The following is a 23078-nucleotide window of genomic DNA, read 5'->3' on the forward strand; positions in this document are numbered from 1 at the left end:
TTTTCCTTATCATTCACGTGATAGAAAAGGAAAGTCAATGATGCACCTCCAAATGACAGAAATATCTTAAAAGTATTTTCTTTGTTGTTTAGAATACTGAAATGTTGATTACAGTATTGCTACCAGAGCAACAAATTGTCAACTAAAATGGCTCTTCAAAATTGTATTTTCTTTTGGAAGCTATTTCCACAGGACATGGCCACTATTCTAATTTTTGTAACTTTTGCAAGACTTCTTTGTTCAATATATACATACAAGGATAGATTTATATTACTAGAGAATAAAACAAGTTGGTTACAATTATGAATATTCACATGCTTCTGTATTGGTTTGGAAAACTAATTTTATGATGTAGAAAGAGCTCAAGAGGAAAGGGGGCATCATCTTCATCTCTTCCTGAAATTCTTTTTGATAATTTTGAAAACAAGACTCTAAATTTCACTAGATAGTATTTAAATTTTAAAGTAAGGCTGAGGAGCTGGATTTTACTTGTATAAGTGGGAAGAAAATGATGGATAAAATTTCACTTAATAGTTAACTAATGAGCATAGCATTAATCTTCCATAGCACAATAGAATCAGATAAATGACAACATCTGTGTTTAGAAATTCAATGGTTCACTACTTTTGGCAGAAGTATCAATCCCTATAATTCCCTTTGAATCCCCATTCTACAAAACTTGGGTTTTTTTCCTTTGCTGTGTGCATGTTTTTCTCTTACTACCTATCATCATTCAGATCTTTTAAGAATCCAGTGAAATAGGTATTCTTACTATAAACTATACTTTATATGTGAGACATCTCTTTTAGTATTTACTTCAATGAAAAGAACAAATTAATACTAAAGACCAACATTACTCTCCTAATACCCATTAGTTTTTTCTAATACATAATGTTGTCTCTCATCAAGAAAAATTAATGAGAATATTTGTCAGTGTGATTCCTTATAAGCCTTTGACTAATACTATTTGAATCATTTGAAAATTTCCTGTTTCAGTTAGTAAATGTTGGTCTCATGATAACTTCTGGGCAAGTCAAATCATTTTCATTAAATAAGAAGTAGTAGCTAAAGCCTAGATGGCTGGAATACTGATGGCACATTTAAAGTTGCAGAATTTGGAAAGCATAGCAACCAAAGAAGGATTCCAAGAATAAGACTGTGTCTACTGGCATATAATTCACATAAACCCTTGCTTTGCCATATATAGGTAGATTCATATCTAACTTGAATGGATTCTCTTTCTATCGAAGGAAGATTATTTACTAATCCTATTTGTCCACTATTTCTTTTCTCACAAAGACACACCACACTAGAGATGAATTGGGAAACAATAATTTGGGGTCATATAGCCTGTCATATCAACTTAAGATATTTCCATCTCAGTTTCTTCATCATGTAATTTCAGTTACATGTTATTTTATCAAATGTATTAGGGTGAATGTTTATAAACTAGCCCTTTAATAACAGTAAATATTATTTTGAAACCCTTACTAATCACCAAAAATATAAGCTCCTGGCTATTTTTAGATGTTCTGATACTTTGAGAGTCATGAGAAGAACATGTTAGTGAAATAAGGTTATAGGACAAAATGATTCCTGAAATAGTTGATTGAATACAACCAATTTAACTGGTATTATTTCAGCCCAAGGTAATGGCTTAGTGCCAGTACATCTGTCAACAGACTATTTTCTGTGTAGTATGTAGTTTTATTAAAGGTATAAAGCCATTTTAAATTCTTTGGGAGACTGAATTTCACAAAATTACAAAGTATTATTTCTGTATATTTTAGCAACCCCTTTTCATCAACCAGAAGTCTTACCTCACTTTTGTCCACATGAAAGTGTGTAATTGATGCCACAGTGTATACTTGATATACCGACAGACACAGTGTTAGCTCGAAGAATTCTCATCAGAACTACAGTTACATTGCCCCAAGAAATAAAAAATTCCTTTATTAATTCCTAGAGCCCAGTGAATTGGTTAGGTAGAGCTAGGGTATCATTACATGGACAATGGTGACCTCACTTTTTGGTTTAACTTTTTGACATGGAAAGTGTGTAAAACAGCTTAACATTACTTATAATTCAAACAATGTGAGTAGTCATTGAAATCACTTTACCACAGTATAAGGTTGGCATATAATTGCTGTTTTGCATTACAATTTTAGGTTGAATTCATTGAGACATTATCAAGTCTACAGCAAAAGCTAATATCCAAAACCATAGTGGTTAAAGGTGGTCCTTCCTATAAAAAAAAATTTCAATCTCAGCCCTGAACTCAAAACTTTGCAGTGAAACTTTACCACTGCTAAGCCCTCAAACTGTTGTCTGGGAAGACAAGTCAAGAAATTCAGCTTCCACTTTTGACAAAAAAAGAAATAAAGATAGTAAGGTCTGTAGGAGCAAATGAACTTTGCCACTGGTCCAGTAATGTGTGATAAATTCATTTATTTTCCACAAAATACTTGCTAATGAATAATACAATGAATAACAATAGGCCTTAAACACCTTACATTTTCACAAACTTTGTAAATTTGTCCAACTAAGCCTTTTTTTTTTTCTGCTCTACAAATATTTTTGCCACCATCAGTTGTAATACATCTTAGCAGATTACACTTCAGGTTATACTCATCTAGTTTATCTCTCAACTTCTTTGAAAATATTCTCACCTTCAGTTGTTCCACACAGACTATTCATAGCAGCTAATTTTTCAGTCACTTCAAACTCAGTATCGACTCCTCAAAAAAACCAACAGTTGAGCAGTATCAGTAACATATGTCGACCCATCAAGAGCCAGGGAAAACTACTCAAAATGACCTACCTTGGTTTTCAATTGACGATTGATATTGCTGTCGTTTTTCTCAACTTTTTGAGCAGTTGTTCTCATCAAAACGCTAATCATCTGATATTAGTTTATGCTCTCTGAACACATTTCTTCCACTGCTGCAATCAAGCATGATTTAATTAACTCACTATCTGTGAGTGACTTTCTTTGCTTAGCTAATAAATTAGCCACTCAGAAACTTACTTTAGATTCAGCTTTGTTTTCACTTTTTAGTTTCATGAAGAAATTCTGCTAAGATGTGTTATTCCATTTTGTGTTATTTCCATTCCATTTGTTTCCCTTTTCTAATTTTTATAAATGTTACTTTCCTGTGAATTAGGAATTTTGTGATGCATGCTTAGTCTGCTAATGTCGACCTGTTTTGTATATTTTTAAGACTATATAGTCTCATGGCATAATAAAGACAGCACTGTGACATCTAATTAGAACACAAAGTGATCCACAGTCCATTGTGCCTTCCTTAAAAGCAGGACATCCAAAGTCCACTTTTCTCTTCCTTTCTTGTCTTTAGATGATGGGCATACAGTGGTAATTTTTAAAACTAGGATGAAATATTACAGTACAGCAACACACAGGGCACTCAACATGCTGCCAAATTATATACAATCTCATCACACTGAGCAGCAGTACAAAGTGAGGAGAGCGGCACATACGGTTTCTCTAGCAACCCCTCAACTCCATCGTTATAGTCGTAAGACAGCCATAGACAATAGGTAAACAAAGAGGCATGGCTGTGTTACAATAAAACTTTATTTATGGATACTGACATTTGAATTTGTAGAATTTTGATGTGGATCGTTTTCATTTATTTTCCTTATCTCTTAACTTTTTGAATGTATGTTATACAATGATAATAACTTTTAATGTCATTGTCTGCTAAATCTAACATTTGTGTCAGTTCTGGGTCAGTTTCAACTGATTGATTTTTATGCTCATTATGGGTCCTTTTTTGCTGCTTTTTGGCATACCTGGTAATTTTTGAGTAGATGCCACACATTGTGAATTTAACATTTTGGGGTGCTGAATATTTTTGTATTTCTAGAAATATTCTTGTTTTGTTCTGGGATGCAGTTAAATTACTTGGGAACAGTTTGATCTTTGGGGGGGGTCTTGATTTTAAGATTTATTAAGCAGGACTGGAGCCAACTACTGAGGCAAGACCCTTCAATATACTCTACCCAATGACCAGTGAATCATGAGGTTTTTCAGTCAGGCTGGTATGACCAAGCATTGTTCAGTTGAATACTCAAGGAGGACCCTCCGCAGATATCCAGATTTCTCTTTTTGTATACCTCTCTCTTCTTCAGTGTTCTGTGCTGCAAACTCTAGTTTCCTTGGCCTCTCCAGACTCAGCTTTGTCTACTCCACTTACGGAGTCTTTTGGGCTCTATCTCAGTTTACCCTTCCTATTCTGAAGCCTGGAAGCTCTTTTAAGGGGTAAACTATGGCAAACATAGGGCTCACCTCATTTGTTTCCCATTTCTACCCTTGGTTGCCTTAGGTCTAATATCTTGAAAACTATTGGTTCATATATTTTGTCTATTTTTTATTTGTTTCGGATGGGAGGACAAATCCATTCCCTCTCTTCATGTTAGCCAGAAGCAGAAATCCTGCCATATAGAATTTTATGTCTACAATTGCTTACTGAGTATCTTTCCATTTATTTTCTTATGGCAGCCATTCTGCTGGAACTTTCTTATCAAAGTTGTATTACCCACATTTAGCATAGCATTTGGATATAGTAGATACTCCATAAATAATTGTTATCTGCAGAACTATTTAATTATGACTTTCTGCTCTTGATTTCCAAGGAAAAATTCTATCTTCATGCATGTTGATAAAGAATCTAAAGAAGTTTAATTAAATTTCCTCTGATTCCAGTTCTAAATTCTTTCCAGAGCTACACTATTCCTCTAGGTCTTTAAGGCAATTTTTAATTTTCTTTTAGTTCTTGTAGTATTGTTCAAGGCCAAATGTCCGTTGTTTTCTGTTAATTCTTCCTGGAACAGGAAAGATATATTCAGATCCTTCTTATCCTACTGCCATCACCAAAAGGCAGGGTTTGTGGCCTGTCCATGGCTGCGTTGACTGAATATTTCAGTAAGTTTCTGGTAGCTTAAACTAAAATGCCATTTAGAAAGGTATATGATCTTACTTTCAAGAAGCAGATTAGGGCTTCCCTGGTGGCGCAGTGATTGGGAATCCGCCTGCCAATGCAGGGGACACGGGTTCGAGCCCTGGTCTGGGAAGATCCCACATGCCGCGGAGCAGCTGGGCCCGTGTCCACAATTACTGCGCATCTGGAGCCTGTGCTCCGCAACAAGAGAGGCCGTGTTAGTGAGAGGCCCGTGCACCGCGATGAAGAGTGGCCCCCACTTGCCACAACTAGAGAAAGCCCTCGCACAGAAACGAAGACCCAACACAGCCATAAATAAATAAATAAATAAAATTAAAAAAAAAAAAAAAGAAGCAGATTAGTACAAGAGTGGATAACTCAAGTTTATTGAATAAGCAAGGTTATGCAAGTGCAAGTCACTTTATAGAAAGTTCTTATGTCCCAAACAAAAATCTCAAATACAAGACCGTTCCATCAAAAATTTGGCAAGTTTACACTTGGATGTTTTTAGACATGAGGTTGGTGTGCATACTCCTTAGACTAATTTTAAGTGACTCTCAAATATTCATCTAGTGTGCCTCTGATAAGTACCTCTACCTCTTTTTCCAACACACCGCATAATTTTATACACAAAAACTACAATCTCCAGCACGCTTTCTGTCTTTACTTTTCCTGTTTTTCACCTTTTTGCTTCATTTTCTTTTGATTTCCTGTAAAGAGCTGTAATCTTAAAGTAAATAGGATAAAAACAGAGGAAGGTGATGAAAAAAGGAACTATATTATGGCCACCTAATAGGAAATACCCAAACAGAAACGAATAACTGTTCACTGGATATGTTTTACACTTTTGTTAATATAGATATCATGCCAAAAACTGAGATCTGAAAAAGGAAAAGTCATTGACCTCAAAATAAGAAAGTACAAAGTGGAAATTAATGAATGTATAAAGGCCTAAAAACATAGCTATCAAGTAATTGATGGCAAGTAATTTCTTAGTAATATTTAGATAAATTTTACATTAAAAGAACAGTGACTATCTTATTCTTAACAAAACTTGATTGTAATTTTTTAAAATACTTCTAACTATTTTATAGCAAAAACTATATATGTTTATGTGGCTGTAGGAGCATTCCATAGTTAATCTGATGTGGGGTGGGACCTTCAACAGTACAAGTACTTAAGTTCCACAGCCTCTTCATCCAGCTATCTGATCTATATAACTTTGAAACTCATGGTGAGGGTGGGAGGAGAGGAGCAAGTACAGTATATTGGTTTGCAAGGGCTGCCATAACGAAGTACCACAGACTGAGTGGCTTAAACAACAGGAATTTATTTCCTCATGGTTCTAGAGCTTAGAAGTCCAAGATCAAGGTGTTGGCATGGTTGGTTTCATTCTGAGTCCTCTCACCTTGACTTATAGTTTTCTTCTTGTTGTGTACTCATATGGTCTTTCTCTATGCAAGCATGTCTGCAACCAAATTTCCTTTTCTTATAAGGACACCAGTCATATTGGAGTAGGGCTCACCCTCAAAACCTCATTTTAATCTAATTACCTCTTTAAAGACCTTATCTCCAAATACAGTCACATTCTGAGGAACTGGGAGTCAGGACCTCAACATATGAATTTGGGTGGGGGGTGTAGGACCATTCAGTCCATAATATACAGCATCATTTATCTCTGCATCATCCTTAAACTCTCAAGAGGCAGAGTGTAAGCAAGCATTAGTACCAAATGACATTTTTATTTCAGCCTCATAGCTTAGAGTTAGTGTATAACGCCCTAAAGCATGTAAAATGGGTTACCTGTCTGAGTTTTCAGTATTTAGTGGTTTGTTTGGTGTTTGCTATTGTTATTTGTTTTTACTTTTTTGGAGTTTTCTTTGATAGTTCAGTGAAAAAATGGGAAAATAGTGGATCATTATCAGATGCAGTCTTGAAACTAAAACCACAAAAGTTTTTTAGGAATAAGTCAGAGCCCTGTGGAGAAAGAGGGCTTTTTATTGTTATTTTAGTGATGATACTAATTTGGGGGATACTTCAGTGAATATTGATATCATCTTTTAGAGAAGCAATTTGACAATATCTATGAAGAATGTAAGAGTATATACCCTTTAACTCCAGGCTAGGAATTTAACATTAGGAAATAAAAGATGAGCACAAATATTTTGCACAAAGATGTTCATTACATCTTTGCTTTTAATAGTGAAAAATTGGAAGCAATCTACTAGATATTTTTTGAAGATTATTTAGTGACCCAGGAAAAAGCTTGCTGTATAATGTAAAGGGATAAAAGCAGGATACAAAGCTGAATACACACAATAATCCTAATCTGAATGTATGTATTTATGTCTGGAAGGATGTAATTTTTAACATTATATAGACCTTTTCCAATGGCCATGTTTTCATGATCAGAGCAAAACATATGTTTGAAAATGTGAATTGATATCTTGGTTGATTATAGCTGTGTTTCTAGGTAAATAGGTGTTTCATTTTTTCATCACAGCATAAAGGAATTTAACATTTCAGTTTATTACTTAACATGTGTCCCACTGAAAGTTAATTCATAAGACATGCAGTTCTCGTAAAACAGTTATGAAGATATTTCTACCAAATTTAAGATTTTTTTCCAAATTTCCTTTAAGTTACCTCATACCATGATGTTTCCAACTCCTTTTCTATCTTGATATTGCCTCTTTAGACCTTTGCTGAGTGAAACCAAGTTATAAAGTGCAGAAAAGGGAATGCAAGATATCATATCCAAAGTATATACTTCAATGAATATCCTCAATCATTCCATTCAGCACTACTACAGTGTAGTGGCTAAAAAGTACCAGCCATTTTTCAGTGTAAGGGGAAGGGGCAGGGTTGGTTTTGGAGCCCACATATGGTAAGTTGGGCTTCCATGTGAGGCAGCAGCCTCAGGTAGGAAAGCCAAGCCAGAGAAAAGTGAGGAGGGTATGCATGCAGGGGAGACACAGGGGTCATGATAGCAGATTGGTCACGATCTGCATGATAGCAGAGAGATTGATCACGGAACTCTGTTAAAGAAAATGGGAACCAGGTTTCTCACTGTTGAAGAAGGGGATAACAAATATTAAAAGGGAGAAAGCTGGAAATAACCTTGTGTTTTTGGATTGGAACTGGAGGTATTGGTATGAACTCATGGATTTCAAGAAATGTAAATAGAGAAATAAATATAGATTTCAATAAGTGCATGCATCTACATGCACACACACGCACACACACACACACACACACACACACACACTCCCCAGTTCTGTCTACTAACATTCCACTGATAATGAGCACAACTAGCACCATATATTGATTTTTATTTAGTTAAAAAAATTTTTTTCTTCATATAATAACTCCTAAATAACATTCTCCACTAACAGGAACTGGGACTCCTTGGAGAAATGACAGATTTCAGGTGTAGGGCCTGGAAAATCTTTTTGTGTCAGAAAGTAAGAACATATTCAAAAATAACAGGAACATGTCAAAGGACAATATCAGACATAATATAGACAAATAAAACATAATGACTCCTTAGTAGTGGACATTTTTAAACTATAACTATTATTTAATCTCTAAGTATAAATTCAAAATTAAAATCTATGTATAAATCCTAAAAAAGAAAGCTTATCTTATTTTGCAAGAAACTATAATAGCAATTCTTGTAAATTTAAAATTAACTGACTTTTTTCCAAAATATGTCTGATTATAGGCAACAGGATCAAGGGTTGGTGTCTTAACACAAAATGCAACTAACATGGGACTTTCAGTTATCATTTCTTTCATATATGGATGGGAGATGACACTCTTGATTCTGAGTATTGCTCCGGTACTTGCTCTGACAGGAATGATTGAAATGGCAGCAATGACTGGATTTGCCAACAAGGATAAGCAAGAACTTAAGCATGCTGGAAAGGTAAAATAAAGACTGTTGTTCCCATCATAACATTTTAAGAGAAAATCAATAAGAGCTCCTAACCTTACAATACATAACTTCCTTTCTTAGGAATCTGTAAAGTGATGTATATGTATTGAAATTCATACAGATCAGTTTAAGATAGGGTGTAGATAATGTCATAGCAATAGGGTGCATAATTCAGAGCATAGGCTCTGGAGTCAAATTGGCTGAATTAGAATCCAGATTCTACCACTAACAAATGTGTGATCTGAGCAAGTTACATCAACATTTCTGGACTTCAGTTTCTTTCTCTGTAAAGTGGAAATAAAATAGTATCCCCTTACAGATCTTTATGACTATTACAGAAAACACTTAGTCTTATTAGTATATGCAATAGTATCTGGAAAACAGTAAGCACTCAGTAATATCAGCCATTATTACTGTTACCAAATCGTGGGGGAATTTGTTAACATTGTGATTCCACATTCTCTGATTATTGAATAATTGAATGTCTTGAACAATTCTGGGTATTTTATTTTTCAAAATGAAGAGGAAATATAATAGTTACTAAATTCAAGGCAAGGTACTGATATTGGTAGTGCCTAAAACAAAGCTTTAGAGACAAGGACCATTTTTAAAATGATCAAAATGAACAATGTATTTACTTGGAAATTCTTTTGACATATATAAGTTTCTCAGGATCAATCATATTCGTAAAAATAAAATCATTTATTAAATAAATAAATAAAATCATTTATTAAATAAAATCATTTATTAATAAAATTATTTATTAAATAAAATAATAATAAAAATAATCATTGTAGTAACGATTTAGAGAAACATTAGTAATGTAGTACCATAATATCTAAAAGTTGAAGAGATGTCATTTGATCCAGCCACTCACCCAAAGTAGAAATCTCTTGTACAACATCCCTGCTGAGTGTCTATCCATCTTTTATCCACGCTTTTCTCTAGTGGCAGGCAGTGCATTACTTTCCCAGGCTGCTGCCTACCCCTTAGATGGTAGGGAGTTTTTTTTTTTTTTTTTGGTGGCCTTCTATCCTTCTCTTCTTGGCTTTCATCTTGATAGAGGTCCAAAACCTGTTTCTTGTGACGTTATGAAGATGCATCATGTAAATGCCAAGTCTTCTCTTGGTCACCCAGCCCCAGCTCCTGTCATGATATAGTTTCAAAGATCTATATCACATTGGTGAAAGGCCTGAATATAAAAATGATTTTAATATCATTATGGTCTGTATCACAGTGACTGTATCATATTATAAATAGCATGAATATTCATGAATAGGGATCCAACCAAGCACAGGACTCATAGAAATCTGGTTTTCATGACCCTTGGACTTTTCCACCTTTCCTGCACTAGATAAGGACCCTTGGAATGTCTGCTTGAGCAGTACAGACTGAACTACTTAGCATATATTTGCTTCAGAAACACAGAAAAGTTGTTCAGCCCTCCGTGTGAACAAATTATCATAATTTCCAAGTTAATCTGGCCCTAATTAATTATATTTTATTCATCTTAATTTTTATGTCATGAGCTTTAGTTGTATATGTGCCATTTGATTTTTTTCCTTTTTGTATTATTAAAGTAACCTCAGACTATACAATCAATAACTGCAATCAAATAGGCACTTTCCCACTAGCTTTTCAATCAGTCACTTTACCAAACACCAAAACTTAGAATATGGACCAATAAAACATATTGGTCTAACACACCACTGTGAAGCAATTATACTTCAATAAAGATGTTTAAAAAAAACAAAAAAAACAAAAAAAAAACAAAAACAGAAAGAAAAACATATTGGTCCTTCTTTGGTTGCATGTGTAGATTTGGAAAAATCATCAAATGTTTTATTTTTCAGATTTTAAATGACCATATTAGTAAAAAATAAATAAATAAAATGACCATATTAGTTTTTAAAAAAGGACTATTTTCTAAGGTTCTGTTTTCAGTCCTTTCTCTATTGTGAAAAATGATCACAAGACTTTTTCATTCATTTCTTTTTGTTTTCCTCAAGATTTCAGCATTCTCATCCATTTTCCTCATGCACTACAAAATGTTACAGGTGGAGATTTCTTTGAGTTCATTTTGAAATTATGAGAATTTAGAGCAGAATCCAGGTGTCCTGACCATGGTCTACATATCCAGTTCTCTCCCGTAACCCAAGTTCTCCTTCAAATAACCTTGGGTGTCCACCTAGGTCTTCATCTGTCCCACAGTCCACTCTGCCAGCCTGAAAAGAGAATGTGAAAGCAGGAAGTTTCTCTTTCAAGTCAACATGTGTTCTCATGTCCAAGAAGTTATTCTGAGCCAAAAGTCTCCTCCATTTTTGATCCCCCTTCTTTTTGAAAACTATATAACTATGAAGAATCATTACATTTGAACTAAATATCTTTTTAAGTTCACAGACATCAAAATGAAAAACGGCTGTACAATATCTTATACAGAATTCAAAAGCCACACTCCATGTTACTTTACAGCAGTGTTCCTGAGAACTTTGGCTGCTATTTGCATTTCTGTGCTAGAATAAAATAATTATTTATTTGATTCTCTCTGCTGTCTTCTTCTTGAATCAGCTCATAATTCATAGGACAGCTCCTTTGCATAATTACATACGGACATAATGCTCACTAATGTTTGATCCCTCTGCTTATGGAACTAGTTTAAGTAGAAACTCAATGAAGACTTAAAGAGGGCTAAATTTAGACCAGTGGGCTAAATCTTTTCAAAAGGAATTTTCCTTGAGCTTATTATCCTAATATATTATTTTCCTGTCTTATTTTGGGGAAGGAAAAAAAAGAAGCTAAGAAAACTCATCAGAAAAACTTATTGACTTAATGTACTTAATATGTCCCCGTTGTGACTGTAACTCACAACCAGAGGTTTAACCACTACTATTTTTATTTCTCTATTTTATTATCTTGTTTTATAAGATAGCAACCAAAGCTGTGGAGAATATACGCACTACAGTGTCATTCACAAGAGAAAAAGCCTTCGAGCAAATGTATGAGGAGATGCTTCAGACTCAGCACAGGTGATTGTAGATTCATACTGACTGTATTAACTATAGTTTGTTCCTATAAAGGCAGTACTCCTGGGTGACTCCAGTGGTTTGCCTGCCAACTCATTTGCTCTGGAATCTTTCCTAGTAATGGTATATCTTAATTCCTTATATGACTCCACCAAGAGGAAACTAGAAAGAGGAGTTGAGAGCAAGCACATTTAGAACATATGTTTTAGGTCCTCCCACATTGCCATGAACTATAGCAAAGTGTGCATATTTTTCTTTTTTCCATGAAACAAGATTGAGGAAATAACATATTTAAGAAAGAAAATAATATTGCTTAGCCCTTTATATTGAATCTCTAAAAGAGTTCACATTTTATATTTTATATATTTATATATATTTATATATATTATATATTATATATTATATATATAATATAATATATATATAATATAAATATATTATATTTATATATTTATATATATTATTAATAATTATTATTAAATATATTATTATTATTAAATTATTATTATTATTATTAAATATATTATTATTATTAATATATTATTATTATTATTATTATATTATTATTAAATATATTATTTATATATTTATATATATTTTTATATGCACAACAAATGTGATCAATTCTTTTAATTTTAAACAAAATTTAAATTTAAATTAAAAAAAATTAAAATTAAAATTCTTTTAATTTTTTTAGTCCTCCTTACCACATTTACTTAGTGATACTCTTTGTATTACTTTATCAGAGAGATAGCTTTATACTCTTTTACACTCATGCTTGTGGTTGGTACCGCCATTTAATTCCCACTCTTTATTCTATTAGTGCAACATTAGGATAGAAAATATTTTTAAACCAAATCTCTTTAACTCTTTCAGTAGCTATCCTTTCACAGACCTTGTCCATTCATTTGAAAATACATAGAGGCAGCTTTGTTACATTGAACTATAGAGCATATAGCTATAGAGAAAATCATTATATTTATTGTTTTCTCTATAATAATTCTCGGTAGTTAAAAAGTCATTTTCTCTTTAATAATTAGAAAAAGTGTATACCCCCTAAATGATAATATGTCTTACCTTCTGTATTCATTACTCTACATTTATTTAAAGGACCTTACTATACCTCATGCCCCATTATCTAGTAAATTTTGTGCATTTCAGAAATACCTTGAAGAAAGCACAGATCATTGGAATCTGTTATGCATTCAGCCATGCCTTTGTATATTTTGCCTATGCAGCGTGTTTTCGATTTGGAACTTATTTAATTCAAGCAGGACAAATGACCCCAGAGGGCATGTTCATGTAAGCTGTACAAATATATAAACCCTGTAAATGGGTTATGTACTTAAATTAACCAGAAAGATGTCTAGTTTAGAGTGTATTATCATTTAAATCATATATGTGCAAAAGACATGTTGGGGAAATTAAAAAATTTTTTGTTATTTAATATCTATTGATATAAGTGCAGTCAAGCTGGTAAAATACTGATATAACACAGGTACTCTGCGTTAAACTCCCAGATGAATTGCTTCCTACTTCAGTTTACTAGACGTGGGAATGTGGGGGTAAAATATGCCTTCTTGTTATCCATTATCTCCCAAGGTGGAGATGGCTTTATCAAGTGTGACTGTAAATCAGTGAGGTAAGTTCCTTGCTAAGCAAATACTCCAGGAGAAACACATGTAAATGAGTACTTCTCTTCAGAAAAGTCACGTTGAGAATTGATCATGGCATCCCAATGAGGCTGCCTCTTCCCAAAGCATTTGTTGGTGCTTCTATTTGGAACTCTGTTCACATAGTTATGAATTTCTTTACTTCATAGAAACACCTAAATTCAACTTCTGAAATAAGAAAAATTTATTTTGGGTATTAATTCTGAGCTTCTTAAGTCTCCCTAAAATGTCAGATTATTACTAATCTATATCATAAATGTCACTGCTAAACGTTTAGAGCTAGAGAAATCCATACAATATTTGACTCCAGAAAGTAACGTTATTTTTTTTTAAGAAGCCCACCAAAACATACACATCAAAGCAAGGATCAGCCTCTTCAAAATAATGACTTGGGAGATTACACCTGTTTCAAGGATACTGCCATTTGGCAAAAAATGTCGGGAATTCCTCTTTGGGATTTACCTCTCAAGACTTAGACATATTCTTTTGAATATCCTTATTGGTGGCACATATTTGTACTTTGAGGATATATTCAATTTGAAGAAATGACCAAAAGTCATTTGAAGCCAAATAATTTCAGAATAACTTGGAATAATTTTCAGTTCCTCTTCATGTGTTTATTTGTTTGTTTGTTTGTTTATCTATCAAACATTAACTGAGTTCCCAGGAAGTTTCTTTGCTAGGCACTCAGAAGGAAAGCATCCACAGTTCACCAACCTAATATTTTTGAATCTATGAGGCCACTTAGAGGTTTCATGAAGCAGATTTTCTTATAAAATGGAATATCTGTATTTAAAATGTCAACAGGAATTTTAGGCTCCCTGTTCTACCATGTTTTCCTACCCTCTAAAACAGTGTGCAGTATTGTCTTTGTGAACATATAAATCACAGTTATGACATTTACCCTTGGTCTTCATTCTGATTACACAGACTAGTTTACAGAGATAAATTAACAAGAAACCAAATGTAGAATCACCTAAATTACTTCATTCAGCTCACCAGCCTGCACTAAATTAGCAAGTTGTTTCCTTGGTTCTTATGAAATGCACGCAATCACAAGCTTAAAAGTTGATTGTATTCCAAAAGTTTGCTTGCAAGCCAACTGTTTGAAACTCAGAACATGTCTTCCTTACATTGCTCTAAACTTTCTGCAGCCATCTTTAAATCCCCAGTGTCCCATTCCTTCATATAACTGTTCCTTGGTATTAGTTGAGAGCAAGCCAATTAAATATATTCATACTAATGTAGGATGTCTGATGATTTTATCAATTCTCACAGAAGAATTTTCGTTTATAAAAGCAATTATAATCCCAGTTACTTTCTAATGGATTTACCTGAAGATAGTGTAACAAAGCAATCAAGAGAGAACCACCTCATTTTCCCATCACCAAACTCACTAGGGTACCACTGATCCACCATGCCTGCCATCTCCATGGAAGAACTAAGGTCCTTGTCTGCAATAGGTTCCTGCAATCATCTCTTCACATCAGTTTCTGTCACTACTATCTCTTTGCTTTATAATCATCTGTCATAAAAAAAAGAAAGAAATCTCTCCCATGATCTTAAGTCCCCTTCTGCCTACTTTCAATGTCTCTGTTCTCCTTTGCAGCCAAACAAATTCTAGAATTGCCTATTCTTGTTATCTACACCTTTTCATCTCCAACCTCTCCTAAACTCATTCCAGTCAAGCCTTGATTCCCACCATTCCACTGGAAAGACTCATTATCAAGGTCACCACTGACCTCCATCTTGCCCACGCATAGACCCATCCAGTGTCCGGTTTTTGGTACTTTTTAAAATTTTATTTATTTATTTATTTATTTATTTATGGCTGTGTTGGGTCTTCGTTTCTGTGCGAGGGCTTTCTCTAGTTGCGGCAAGTGGGGGCCACTCTTCATCGCCGTGCGCGGGCCTCTCACTATCGCGGCCTCTCTTGCTGCAGAGCACAGGCTCCAGACGCGCAGGCTCAGCAATTGTGGCTCACAGGCCTAGTCGCTCCGCGGCATGTGGGATCTTCCCAGACCAGGGCTCGAACCCGTGTCTCCTGCATTGGCAGGCAGATTCTCAACCACTGCACCATCAGGGAAGCCCCTGGTGTCTGGTTTTCCCATCTCATTTAACTTGACCTCTCAGCAGCATTTTATACTCTCCTTCCTGAAACATTTTCTTCTCTAGGCTTTTTCTCCTTTGTTATTGGCCCCTCCTCCTCTATTTCCTGATTTTCTGCTGGGCCTCCACGTGTTGGGGGGCTTTAGGGCTCTCAGTGCTTTTCATCCACACACTCTAATTGGTAATTTCATCCAATCTGATGGTTTTTTAAATATTACCTGTATCCTGATGACTCCCTTCTGTGTATTTCCAACTCTGACCCTACTCCTAAATACCACATGCTTATCCAACTACCTACTGGACATCTCCATTTAGGTGTCTAATCATATCTTAATGTGTCCAAAACAGAATTTGAAGTTTTTCCTTCCCAAAGTGTCTCTTTTCCAAGACTTCTCCATCTTAATAAACAGCACCACTATCTATGCAGTTGCTCGGCCCAAAAATCTAAGAGTCAACCTTATTGCTTCTCTTACCTTCACCCACCACATACAGCACCAAGTCTTAACAGCTGTAACTCCAAAATACTTCTTACCATCTCTACCCATGTTACCTTCCTTTTTACCTCTTTGCCTGTCTTGACTGGACCACTTTAACTACCTGCTCACTGATGTCCCTGTGCTCACTCTCTTGCTTCCCTGTAATCCATTCTCCACACAGTAGCTAGGTTGATCTTCTAAAACACAAATCCAATTCCATCAATTTACTAAAATACTGTAATGAATTCCCATTGAAATTTGAATAAAACCAAATTCCTTACTCTGACCTGAAAGCTCTACACATTTGGGCCTCTGCCTTCCTTTCCAACCTCATCTACCATTGTCTTTTTTTGTGATCTGCACATCAGCCCCCTACTTGCATTTCTGTCCCTGGAACTCTCTTCTTAGTGTTTTTGCACTTGCTTTTTTCTCTGTCTGGAATAATCATTCAGTTCTTTACTGGGCTGCCTCCTTCTCACCATCCAAGCCTCTGCTCCTAAGTCCACTCCTCAGAGGGACTTTTGCTGATGGCTCAAAGTTGTCCTCTTAGCCCTTCTCCTCATCACTCTCTATCCCATTACCATGGTTTAGTTTGTGTATAGCACTTACCACTATGTGAAATTATCTTTTTTGTTTCCAGATTTATTGAGTACATAGACTGTAAGTTCAGTCAGAGCAGAGCTTAGCCTGTTTTGGTCACTGATGTTTCCCTAGAGCCAAAAACAAGAGCTTGGAACATCATAGGCACACAATAAAAATTCACTGAATAAATGACTAAACCAAACATAAAGGGAGAGATTTGGAGTGGTGCATAATTAAGCAGTCCAGTCATTCCTGGAAATGTATTCCCAGATTCAACTTTTCCACATCACTCCTGTTTTTTACAGATTCTTCTCTTTTTCTTCCCTTCTACATCCAAGTGCTTTGGCATAAGGACTGGGTGTAAGTCAAAGACAGCCATTTATAGAAAAGTAGAATGTTTGTAGCTGAGAGTCTACTTCTCCATACTGAGATTTGTTTAGATTAAAACTAAGCAAAGAATTTTCTTAGTTAAAGAATGATACAACTTCAAAATCATGCAATCACTATCATGTCTGCAAATGACATCAGGCAGGACATTTCTTGAATGGGGCATCTCAAGGCTGCCAACCATTCTGTTTCATATGATAATCACTATAACAACAAACTTGATTGAGTCCTTACTTAGTATTAAGGATTTGTAATAAATTTTCTGCTTAATCTTCTCCACTACCCTGTGAAATACTATGATTCCCATTTTACAGATGGGGAAAATTAACACTCAAGGAAGTTACCTAACTTGCCCAAAGTCAGTTAATCAGCAAGTGGCAGAGCACAGATTCAAGTTCATGACTCAAGATGCTAGGGGCTTTGCTTAGTTGACATTTATTATTATTAATTATTATTATTATTACTAATTCTGTGACAAACTTTCATAGAATCTTCTATAAAATTATTGTTTTTTTTCAATTCTTGTGTAGTTTTCCAAACGTTTAAATATCCAGAGCTGGGCTGATTCTTACCATAAATGGAACAAGTAACTTGCTTAGTATTAGTTTATGACCCTAAAAAAATATAGAAGAATAAAAAGGCCCCCATACAAAAATTCCTCCTCCTACTGGACTACCATACTTCCTGAATTTTTTTTTCATTAAATTCATTGAAAAGGGTCATTTCTGGAGACGTAAGAATTTTAGCTGTCAGAACACATGTAGTACTATTAACATGAGAGCAACAATTAATGAACAGTAATCACACTGGTATTTCCTAGTGCCCTGAGGGAAGGAAGAAACAAGGAGCTATCTGAGCTTGGACCATGAGTATCATTTTTGATTTGAGTTTCATTCAACCAGACTACAAACAAAGTAAGGATACCCATGCTTTTATCGTATGGACAAAGAAGAGAGGCCCTGGGAAATATGGGTATGGGGCTGCGCAAAATGTGAATAGATGAGATTTGTCTTCAATAGCAAAATCTTCAGTTTTCTTAGAGACCCAAAGTGGTCCCCAACTACCATAAACATGTCACAAGTGTCCCTTTAGACACACTAAACTACACCTGGCCTAAAGGACTCTGTGCCTTCCAGAATCTAAGGATACAGACAGCTTTCTATCTAATCAGCTAATTGAATGGAAGATTTTACAAAGAAAACTCTCTCCTACTAGAACCCTCCTTACATAAAAAGAACTTTGTGCCATTCTCTAAATAAATGGTTTCCCAACTCATCAATCGAGGAGCTGGTTAAAAATGCAGATACCTGGAGCTCACCCTACAGATCTAACCCAGAGATCTGTAGATCTGGTGTAGGGCCAGGAAACTACGTTTTACCAAACATCCCAGACTGTTCTGAGGCACAGAATCTGAAGATCACTCTTTAAGAAATATGAGCATAGGGACTGAATTCCAGGCTGCTCTCCATAGCTACTTGAAACCTCAGGGTTTTCTTTTGGCCATTACCAGAAACTTTTCTAGAATTATTTAAAAATTGGGGAAGTCATATTTTAGTTTATTGTATAAAATAAAGATGCTTTATTCGCTCTATAAAATGTGAATGTATTTTCATGATTTATAGCTACCAGAATGGATAAGCTGTCTCTCTTTCAGAAATGACAGTGTGCCTCATAGAAGGAGATGCACAAAGGGAGTTTTAACAGCAGAATCCCTTGGTGTGCTCATAATGTTACTTTATCAGCAAGGCTACTATCAACCTCAGCTTCTTCTTCTAAAAAAATAGGCAACATACATTTCTCATGGTAGAAACTGTCTCCATCCATCTCTATTATTGTAGAAGTTTCTCTGAAATGAGCATTTTTTAAAAGGTGATAACATTTTCCCTCTGCTGCCTTGCAGCCAATGCATAGGCATTCAGAAAATCTCTTACTTATGTTCTCATACACATACGTGTAGTAAAAATCTCCCCTTCTGCTTCTGTTAGCCCTGGCAACATTTTGGATTTACTTCAGTGTAAATGTACAGACTGAGAAATACAACATACGTTTATTTTCTCCCGTCTGAATTTTAGTGCCTTTAGGTTAGTTTCTACCTAACTTGCCTTTTGCAATATAGTCCAGGAACCATTAGTGCCCAGCAGAGGTTTCTGTTATTCTCCATACTCCCACGTCAGAGCTTTCCTCTTTCTGTTTCTTCCTTCTTTGCTATGCATATTAGCAGGAAGCTAAGTAGAGCAGATGGGTAAGAAAGAATCAAGGCATGACAGCCTTCAGTACAGTAATTATAAAAGCCACAGCTTTGAAAGCTGCCTGATAAGCAGAGAGCCAATCAGCTTATGTGTTGTGGCCTAGTCCTCCAAAAATCCAGATGCAGTTCTTGACAGAAAATCATATTGAACTTTGAATACTTAATGTGGTTATTGGCCAAAAGAACAATAGGTGGGTTTTCAGTGAATATTAATAGTAGGTTAACAGCTTGGAATAAAAAGGGATAGAAAGCAAGCTAGGTCTCCACCATCATCTTTGCTCTGGTAGGCCAGGCAGCCATGGAACTGTGTTAACATAATTAGGGAAACAACCTTAGTTAGCCAAAACAAGGAAAACAGGAAAGTCTTCTTTCAGTGTTCATTGCCATGGCAGCCACCCAGCTTCTGCCACGCTCCTCCCCAGAGATTATCCAGAGGATAGGAGGAAAAGATAAGGAGACCAGATAGAGGGATCAACCATTGAAGGGATCTAAAGGAGACAAATCAAGGGGGATTTGCTATCTAGGGTCCTCTGAAGATTCTAAAATGGGAAACAAGTGGTAACAAACCCCAACATGCAGGGAGAGACAGTTCTGGTCAGCTCTCCACTAGAAGGAGCACTGTGTAAGGGAAAACAGTAAACAAGGAGGTTCAAGTTCCAGTCCTACAGTTTCATAGCTATGTGATTCTGGGCAAATTGCTTATTTCTCTGAGATAAAGAGTCTCCTTATTTATTAAAAAGTGATGTGTGTGCCTTACTCCTAGGTGATCAAATGGTATCATGTATACGAAAACATTCTATAAAACCCAAAGTACCAAATAAATATAAGTTGTATATTTTCTCTCTCCCTTCTGTTGAGAAAGGGATTTATGGTGAAAAGAAAAGGATCTTTGTACTGTTATATGGATGTTAGGGGAAAAATAGTATGAGTATGGGAATAATTGTAATGGCCACCCCTGTGAGGAAAGATACTCTATCTTCCAATCAAAAAAAAAGAAACTTACTGAGTGGGGACCTCAGAAGTTGTGGTTTGACCTGCTATGCTAATCTACATCCATAGAAATGTGAGAACTTACTTTCCAACAGAAAGTGTCCCATTAACTTTCAGTTCTATGAGAGGAATAACAATAACTTAAACACTTAATGAGCACTATACTAAACACTTTATATTATTAATGTATTTAATTCTCACAACAACCCCATAAGATGTAGATAGTCTTGTTATCTCCAATTGTCAGTAAGGAAGCAGAAGCACAAAGAACATGCACAGGGTCACAGAACTAGCAAATAAATGATGGAGTTTGGATGTAGTCCCAGTGATCTGGCTTCAGAGTCTAGTCTCTGAACTGCCCAGTATACTTCCTCTTAGAATAAGTCACCAAAGGTATACAAACTGGATATGGGAGCAGGGTTAAGGGGAGACAAATAGACCTGAACCAGTAACTATGCTGGGTATTTCTATTTGGATCAATTGTATTAAAATTAGGATTGTTCATTTCTATGCTTTTTTACTTTGTTCCCAGCCAAAAGATCCTTTCAAAATTCTAATTCTATCTCAGCAGCAATGATGGGCAAGGGGATTTCCCCATTGCTTGAAAATGCTTGGAAGGATCACTGTAGCGAGGGTGCAGTGACAACGGCCCCATGAACCCATGAAGAATCCATAAAACTAGGAAAGATGAAGCCTAGCACGTGAAAATCCTCTCCAGACCTCTTCCTGCTCAATATTCTCTCCTCAACCCCAGCCAACCTGGAGGTTTTTTTTGTTTTGTTTTGTTTTTTAATTAATTAATTTATTTATTTAGGTTTTTTTGGCTGTGTTGGGTCTTCGTTTCTGTGTGAGGGCTTTCTCTAGTTGCGGCAAGTGGGGGCCACTCTTCATCGCGGTGCGCGGGCCTCTCACTGTCGCAGCCTCTCTTGTTGCGGAGCACAGGCTCCAGACGCGCAGGCTCAGTAGTTGTGGCTCACGGGCCTAGTTGCTCTGCGGCATGTGGGATCTTCCCAGACCAGGGCTCGAACCTGTGTCCCCTGCATTGGCAAGCAGATTCTCAACCACTGTGCCACCAGGGAAGCCCCCAACCTGGAGGTTTTTGCTATAAATTCAGTAAAGCAGTGTAAACTCAGTGTAAATCCATATAAGGATAAACTGTAGATAAGATTTCTTCTTCCATGGACAATTTAAATTAAGAAAGTTATAGAAGTTAAATTTTAGGTTTTTGAATTCCTGCTTTACATATTTATGGTTCAAGAATTATTCCAACATGAAAATCATTTCTGAACGGTGAAATGTTTCTTGTAATCTTATTTGGGCATGAAGGGGCTATATAAGCATTTATGATAGATTAATACTTTGACAAATGTGTTATTAGTGACTTTAAAACATTCATCATTATAGCAGATCATTCCTCTTTGTATATCCCAAATGGGTGAAATTCCCAAGACCAACACTGGCATGGGAAGTCGGCCTGAACATTTCTCTGGAGTAAGCTCTTGGTTCAGATGCCTCCAGGAGGTTGGACCAATTTGAAGGATCTGGTTTAACTCTCTCATGGAGTTAGAGCACTGGTTATTGTGCAATAAATACTTTTTAAGTGGAAGTGAAATGCAACTTAGTTCGCTCTAGCTAATTGGGCCAGACTAGGTTAGGACAGATTTTATAGCAGACCAGCTTTGGCCTCTTTATACAGAACCCACCTGCGGAAAAAGTATAAAGGAGATTAATGTCCCTGACTCAACCCCCAGATAGTCCCATCACCACAAAGTTAGGTTCCTCAATGTAATCCTCATCAATGTCAACCGCCATCCCACTTAGCCTCCCCTCAACATATACACAATAAAGACAGCATCAGGGCTTTTAGTTGGTACTCTCCCTTCTCTACTAAAACTTTTCTTCTTGCTCTATTGTGCATCCTTTGGATCATTTACCTCTCACAGAAGCAAGTTCTCCCTTCTACCCTTCTCAGTAAATTTCATTTTATGGGAGACCTAACAAAGACATTAGCCTTTGTACATTTATGCCAAATGATTAAATTGACTTTTAATGACGCAAATTTTAGAACAGGTAGATATTTTGGCACATCTCAAATCAGAGGAAAATGGTATTTTCTTAGTTGTTCTGAGAAGCCTCCATCCCTGTGGGACTAGAATCCAGGTCTCCTGACTCATAATCCAATTCTCTTCCCATCTTACCTGCTGACTCTTGGATCAGACTGAGGCTGGAGTCTGATTCAGCCTGGTTTTTTTTCCTTGCATTAAAAAAAACAAAACAAAAAAAAACCTCTGATGTTTAACCTAAATTCAATAACCACTTCTGATATTTATAGCTGAGTATTAAGTATTTTGAATGGCATTTTGAGCTCTACATAATTTTAGTAAATATTAGTACTAAAAATGCCTTGACATCACAGAACTAGTGGCTACAAAATTTTAGCGTCTCACATCCCAGTAAACTGGTTGTTTGTATATTTTATACTGTGTTTGACCTTTGTAAAGACAACAAGATTCAAGATCTGAGGTCTGTGTCACTGAAGAGATTGCATCAAAATCCACCCCTTAGTAGGTCCCGTCGCTGGAGAAATTCACAAGGAGACCAGCGTGTTTACCTTGCTGTGATCCAGCACAGCAAACAAACAACTGGGTTCTGTGATGTCTTTTTACTGCCTAATGTTTAAATATTGCCAATG

The 23078-nt window shown here is 35.8% G+C and overlaps 1 protein-coding gene across 1 annotated transcript in view; it reads left to right on the forward strand.

Moving 5' to 3' along the window:
• The window catches only part of ABCB5 (ATP binding cassette subfamily B member 5), a 106626-nt gene that overhangs the window by 69347 nt on the left and 14201 nt on the right, over positions 1–23078 (forward strand). The window contains 3 exon segments of the mRNA XM_036862953.1: positions 8686–8889; positions 11824–11924; positions 13083–13223. Coding sequence (XP_036718848.1) covers positions 8686–8889; positions 11824–11924; positions 13083–13223 — 446 coding nt within the window.

Source organism: Balaenoptera musculus, chromosome 9, assembly GCF_009873245.2.
Source record: "Balaenoptera musculus isolate JJ_BM4_2016_0621 chromosome 9, mBalMus1.pri.v3, whole genome shotgun sequence".
In the NCBI taxonomy this organism is placed as follows: Eukaryota; Metazoa; Chordata; class Mammalia; order Artiodactyla; family Balaenopteridae; genus Balaenoptera; species Balaenoptera musculus.